The 6,633-nt window shown below is 35.6% G+C and overlaps 2 protein-coding genes and 1 long non-coding RNA gene across 3 annotated transcripts in view; all 3 read right to left on the reverse strand.

Moving 5' to 3' along the window:
* Window positions 1-32: 32 nt before the first annotated feature.
* Window positions 33-559, reverse strand: LOC109589317 (uncharacterized). Its single transcript, XR_002188638.1, has 2 exons — window positions 409-559; window positions 33-341 (listed from the first exon to the last, which is right to left on the reverse strand). It is a non-coding gene; the product is annotated as an uncharacterized LOC109589317 (long non-coding RNA).
* Window positions 560-4,280: 3,721 nt separating this feature from the next.
* LOC109589319 (uncharacterized) lies at window positions 4,281-5,165 on the reverse strand. Its single transcript, XM_020005424.1, has 2 exons — window positions 5,135-5,165; window positions 4,281-5,087 (listed from the first exon to the last, which is right to left on the reverse strand). Exon 2 carries the CDS (start codon window positions 5,073-5,075, stop codon window positions 4,368-4,370), a length of 708 nt encoding a protein of 235 aa, XP_019860983.1. The 5' UTR covers window positions 5,076-5,087; window positions 5,135-5,165; the 3' UTR covers window positions 4,281-4,367.
* A 1,034-nt stretch (window positions 5,166-6,199) lies between these two features.
* The window catches only part of LOC109589316 (uncharacterized), a 1,240-nt gene continuing 806 nt past the window's right edge, over window positions 6,200-6,633 (reverse strand). Inside the window, exon 4 of the mRNA XM_020005421.1 lies at window positions 6,200-6,439. Within this exon, the coding sequence (XP_019860980.1) occupies window positions 6,200-6,439 (240 nt within the window). The remainder of the gene's footprint in view (window positions 6,440-6,633) is intronic.

Raw genomic sequence — 6,633 nt, forward strand, 5'->3', positions numbered from 1 at the left:
AAAAAATATATTATTACTTTTGAAACATAGCATCTAGAAAAATGAAACCATAAACAGTCTATATAAGAGGCCTTAATGAATACACTCAAAGTAGTAACTTGTTCATACCTGGTGCAGAAGTCTCAAAAAGGTGGTTACAAAATTAATATTAAAAAAACTAGTTTTTGGCTATTATCTCAGTCATTTCTCATTACATTGACACGAGAATAGTTTCAGTCCATGTAACAAACAATACACTATTATGATTCCAAGACTTACTAGCTAACTCCGTTCGAGAGTCTAGAAAAGGTGGTTACAAATAAAAATGGAGGTCTTCTAATTTTGTCATGTAAACATGAGGCCTGTTGACAAAATGAAATGAGAATATATTTATTAGGTCTACTGAACAAAGCAAAAACACCTATATACCTTCTTTCACAAAAATAAGTGAGTCAAGAAAATTCTTGAAAACAGACAGAGAGAAAAGCGCCAAGGATAGAGCTATGCTGGTTATGACGTTTACAGGTAAACTTCAAAGAGTTAATTGGATACCGACTTCCTGTTTCATATCCATGTGTGTATGTAGTATCTATGGTGCAGTCTTGCTCTTCCAGTCGTCCTGATAAGCAGCACAGTAGCTGCTGTCTTCATGAAGGCCATCATTATCAGAAAATCTCGTTCTGTAAGAGAAGAATAATCAGTTTGGGCGCGCCTGCATGCTGTAAACTATCACATCAATTAAAACTAGAAGAATGTAAAACATTAAGGGGCTCAGGCCCCGAGCCACGCTGTTGTTGTGCTGTATGACCTTCCTTGAGAAGTCTTTGGATAGCAGTTTTGTCTTATCTTGCTGAGCGTTTGCTGCAAAAGTATTGACTTGCTGACAGCCACCATTATTATTTTCATTATGACCACACCCGCCAAACTTAATAATAATTATTATTAATTTTCTATAAAATGAGAAGTTGGAAGTTTTTGTGCAAGTTCAATCCAATTAAAATTTAAAAGGCAGTGCTCCTATTAACAAACCAAACTATATCGGAAATTCTTGTTCCCAATGCCTATATATGTATGGATACCCTATAGCTAGTACTAACCTATAATTTTTTTGTTTTCCATAATCATGATAAGCATGATGGCCACTTCTGTCATACCCAATGTCATAAGGTGTGTGAATGTCATGTACACAAGCATATTTTGGTAGTTTGTGTGCAGCATTATATTATTATACAGAATTTTGGAGCATATAAAAAGTATACACAATAGTATAGTATATAATGATGCATATATAGTACTGTGAATTAGGTATGTCATAAGGTATGCAAAAGTATACTTATTCCCTTCAATGGGGATCAGCACGATATACTTGTACATTTGGTGTGTAATTTTGCATGCAAAATATAATTATTATACCAGTATGACTAATCTAAAAGGTGTACACAATAGCTCTGTAATATTTTGGACCTTTTATGATGATGGAACTACGTTACATGATTTCATTAAATCTTGGAATTTAATGGATGCATTAGCTGGAAGCAATAGGTGACTGTTTTACCTGATAGTGTGACCTACTTCTTGCTATCATGTTTCACACCTTTTAATTTGTGTTAGTTCGCAAGAATTGAATTCTCTACTACTAAATAAATCTTTGAAATTAAAATTCCACACACAAATGCATACATAACTGCAATATAAATGCATATACAGTAGTCATTTGATGTATAGTTCAATGATATCCAGTAGAATGCCATTGCCTGAACTCAATGTGGATCCACCATGGCACACTGCCAGTCTAACATCATCAGTGGTTTGTGTATCCAGTGAGCGATAGAACCAAGGCATCTTAGAGTTAGCTGGACAGCAGGTAGACTCTGGGCCATCACATTGCTGTCCATCCCATAATGGATCAGTAGCATAGAGAACATCAGAAGCTGACTGACCAGGATCTGCTCCAGACTCACAATAATAATGAGACCCAATGAATGTAGCATTAACATTTAAACCACCATTGTACCCAGTGTTACATGGACATGCACGGGTATCAGTTCTATCTTCACTTTCTCCTCCTATGTATGCCCAGATAAGATTTTCAATGTTGCTTCCATGAAAAATCAATGCACCACTAATGCGTCTAATCGAACGAAAGAAACGAATTGCATAAGCAATGCCTAATTGATATCCTCTAACTTGTCCACAGACTTTATTGTATGTTAGTCCATTAGATGAGAAAGTAGTTGAAGCACAGGCAAGACCGTTAACTACTCTACCACACAGTGGGTGACTGATGTTGGTAAAGTTGAATTGTGTTAGTCCAGTTGGGCAGGTAGCACCAGACTGGGTCATATTAAGATATCCTACTCTAGTCCAACCACCTTCTCCATCACAGTTGATACCATTCATATCACAGTATACCTGTACAGTATATCAATGATGAATGAATCATAGCAAGTTATACTAACCTCTACTGGGGCCACTCCATCAGGATATATAGTGTAGTTACCATTGATAGTGCTACCTTTGCTATTCAAGTTTTTACAATTTTTTTCTATTGAAAATTACTAAGCAATAATAATATTACTTGTTTCTTTACCTGATGGACAAGACTTTGGTAGTATGCTTGGACAGTGAATGTATCTATTGATGCCATTCCCTTTGATAGTAACACTCTTTCCCAAGTTATCAATAACACAACAGACTCTTAGATATAATAATAAGGACCCAGAGGTATCTTGATTAGTACAGTCAGTAGACATACAGTAAGATCCACTGGTTGTACTACTAGCATAAAGAAACAGGGACAACAGTAACGTCACCTTCATCTTCTTGGCTTTATTTATAATTTTTTCTCAGCTATTGAAGTTGTTCAAGTATCAGCTACTCTTATACTCTATTTTTGGAATTTAATTTACAATTAGCAGGGATTATTGGGACCAGCAGTGCTATTGTTTCTCAACTGGAAATTTAAGCGCAGATTTTGTAAGACCATTGTTATTCAAAAATTTCCCAGTATACCGTATACTGGGAAATTTTTAAATAGCCAAATTTTTGCAAATTTCATGTTTCTTTGCTTCGTTACAAAATAAAAATTGGGAAATTCTGCATTTTCATTGCCACATGGTGCGGTTTGCAAGCTATTCGCGAAAATTTTATTTTGTGAAATCTTAAAAATACAAGATTCACAAAAAAATTAGCAGCGCAAAAGTATACAGTAACAGTAGTTCAAGCTAGCACAGTTTAGTTCGGTTCACACTACATAGTTGAACTGTGCTTGCATGAGCTGTACTGAAATATTATAGTAAGTCGTTGGTTTAGTATAAGAACAAGTGAACCATTCATCTGACAGTGTATACCAGGTCCATGTGAATTGGGTATAAGCAAGAGTAAATCATATCTAAAGGTATTTGATTTTTCATACCTTTAGGTATTATTTATTCTTGGTCTAAGTTTGTTGACATTTGTATTTGTAATGCCTATCAGATATTGGGATACCAACTTGGCCTATATGGTAAGCCTAACACTTCCCTTGCCTTTGGTGTTCCTAATTTCCATGAAAGTATGTTAATCTGAACAGATTATGAATTCACCTGAATAGTAACAGGTGTAGGTGCAACCATTCTGGACATAACTTGTCTTTTGTTGACTATGAGTAGGACAAAGTGCATTCCTTAACTATTAAATCATTTTCTGCCTTTTAGTTCAATGAAAAGGTATCATTTAGGCCTCTCCAATAAGATTCATAGTTTCCCATTACAGAGGCAGGCCTGATGCGGGCGGGCGGGTTTGTTCAATTTTATTAAATTTATTCATTATCAGCTGTATAAATTGCTTGTATAATCAATGCAAAACCGCAATAATGAATAGCGATGCGGGCGGGTAATGGGAAACAAGGAATCAAATTGGAGTGGCCTTATTATGAATCTATTCCTCAAATTACATACAGATATATAAATACTTCAGCACTAACTGATATACCATGCTCATGACTCATGAGTATACAAGAATGATATATAGGCAGCCATTGAAGAGCACAACATAAGTGGGAAAGAATTCCTGTCACTTGCTTGATTGTATGCTAACATAGCACTTGTAGTGATTCCAAGGGGTCTGAGCACCATTCTGAATTTTGAGTAACCAGTGACCCCTCAAATGTTTTCACCTACATATCAGATAAAGCAAAATATTTTGTAGTTCCTCCTGCAGAGTAGTAGCTATACTGGATTGTAGCATTGTGCATGGATGAGTTTTATTATGTAAATAGCATTACTGACATGCTTGTAATCATTAATATTTTTTATATAGTATAATCTGTATGTGAACATGCATTATGTACATGTAAATATATCAAACTAATTTACATGCTGAAACAATACTGACACATTCATTAGCTGTCATTTGATGTATAGTTCAAAGATATCCACTGGAGTATGTCGAGTCGCTTCCGTCTCACTACTGCAGAGTCTCAGCTCAATATCATCAGTGGTTTGTGTATCCAGTGAACGATAGAACCAAGGCATCTTAGAGTTAGCTGGACAGCAGGTAGACTCTCGATCATCACATTGCTGTCCATCCCATAATGGATCAGTAGCATAGAGATCACCAGTGACTGACTGAACAGGATCTGCTCCAGACTCACAATAATAATGAGACCCAATGAATGTAGCATTAAGATCTAAACCACCACTGTACCCAGTGTTACATGGACAGGCACGAGTATCAGTTCTATCTTCTCTGAAGCCTCCCACATATGCCCAGATATGTTTACGAGGATTGCTTCCATGAGTAATGGATACACCGTCAACAGTAAAATTTTCAATGATGCTACTGTTTTTGTCACCTGCATATCTATGAAATGCTAGGATCCTGAAAAATTGATATCCTCTAACTTGTCCACAGACTTCATTGTATGTTAGTCCGTTAGATGAGAAAGTAGTTGAAGCACAATTATTATTGTTAGCTACTGTACCACACAGTGGGTGATCAATGTTAGTGAAGTTCTTTTGTGTTAGTCCAGTAGGACAGGTAGCACCAGACTGAGTCATATTAAAATATCCTACTCTAGTCCAACCACCTTCCCCATCACAATTGATACCATTCATATCACAGTATACCTGTACAGTATATCAATGATGAATAAATCATAGCAAGTTATACTAACCTCTACTGGGGTCACTCCATCAGGATATATAGTGTAGTTACCAGTGATAGTGTTATTCAAGTCCTTGCAACTTCTTACTAATGTTATTAAAATTTTTATATGATAAAAAATTAATTCATAACTGTGTGTACCTGATTGACACGACTTTGGTAGTACTCTTGGACAGAGAATGTATCTATTGATGCCATTCCCTTTGATAGTAACACTCCTTCCCAAGTTATCAAAAGCACAACAGACTCTTAGATATAATAAGAAGGACCCAGAGGTACCTTGATTAGTACAGTCAGTAGACATACAGTAAGATCCACTGGTTGTACTACTAGCATAAAGAAACAGGGACAACAGCAATATCACCTTCATCTTCTTGGCTCTTGGTAGTGTCACAAAGTTATTGGGAATCCATATATAATGCATGATTACATTTCCTTTGAAATTTGATTTAAATATTGGGACCGGTTACAATGTGTATAGCTATAATAATTTATAGGCAGATTTTATAAATGACAAAGAAGATATCAAGTGTATGTGCTCTTAATAATTTTTTATAAAGTTTTGCAAATTAAATCCAATCAAAATGTAAAAGGCAGTGCTCCAATTAACAAACCAAACTATATGTTTATTAAGTTCTTGTTTCCAATGCCTATGTATGGATATCCCCACTAGCTGATAATAACCTATAAATTTTTCATTTTCCATAAGCATGATGGACACTTCTATCACATTCCATGTCATAAGGTATCATGCATATAAGCATATTTTGGTACTTTGTGTGCAACATTATATTATTATGCAGAACTTTGGAGCATATAAAAAGTATGCACAGTAGTATAGTATATAGTGAATCGTGATGCATACTGTCTATGCGTAGTATTGTGAATTATTTTGGACCTTTTACTGTGAACTATCACGTTACATGTTTTTATTCAGCTACAATTTTTGAATTTGTGTTAGTTAGTTAGTTAGTAAGAACTGCATTCTCCACTACTAATCAAATCATTATAACTAAAATTCCATACACAAATCCATACATAACTGCAATGTACAATGCATATACTGTTATAGTAGTCATTTGATGTATAGTTCAATGATATCTAATAATATGTCATTGCCTGATCTGAACCCACTTTTACACACTCTCAGTCTAATGTCATCAGTGATTTGTGTATCCAGTGAACGATAGAACCAAGGTATCTTAGAGTTAGCTGGACAGCAGGTAGACTCTGGGCCATCACATTGCTGTCCATCCCATAATGGATCAGTAGCATAGAGAACATTAGAAGCTGACTGACCAGGATCTGCTCCAGACTCACAATAATAATTAGATTTAATGTATGTAGCATTAAGATCTGCACCACCACTGTACCCAGTGTTACAGGGACAGGCATTTTTATCAGTACTATCCTCTTCTTGGCCTGCTACGTATGACCAGATATGATTTTTAATATTGCCTCCATAAAAAATGGCTACACCACTCAAGAAAGTTACTTGATTAGCTATAG

The sequence above is a fragment of the Amphimedon queenslandica genome, unplaced genomic scaffold, assembly GCF_000090795.2.
Source record: "Amphimedon queenslandica unplaced genomic scaffold, v1.1 AMPQUscaffold_11436, whole genome shotgun sequence".
Lineage (NCBI taxonomy): Eukaryota > Metazoa > Porifera > Demospongiae > Haplosclerida > Niphatidae > Amphimedon > Amphimedon queenslandica.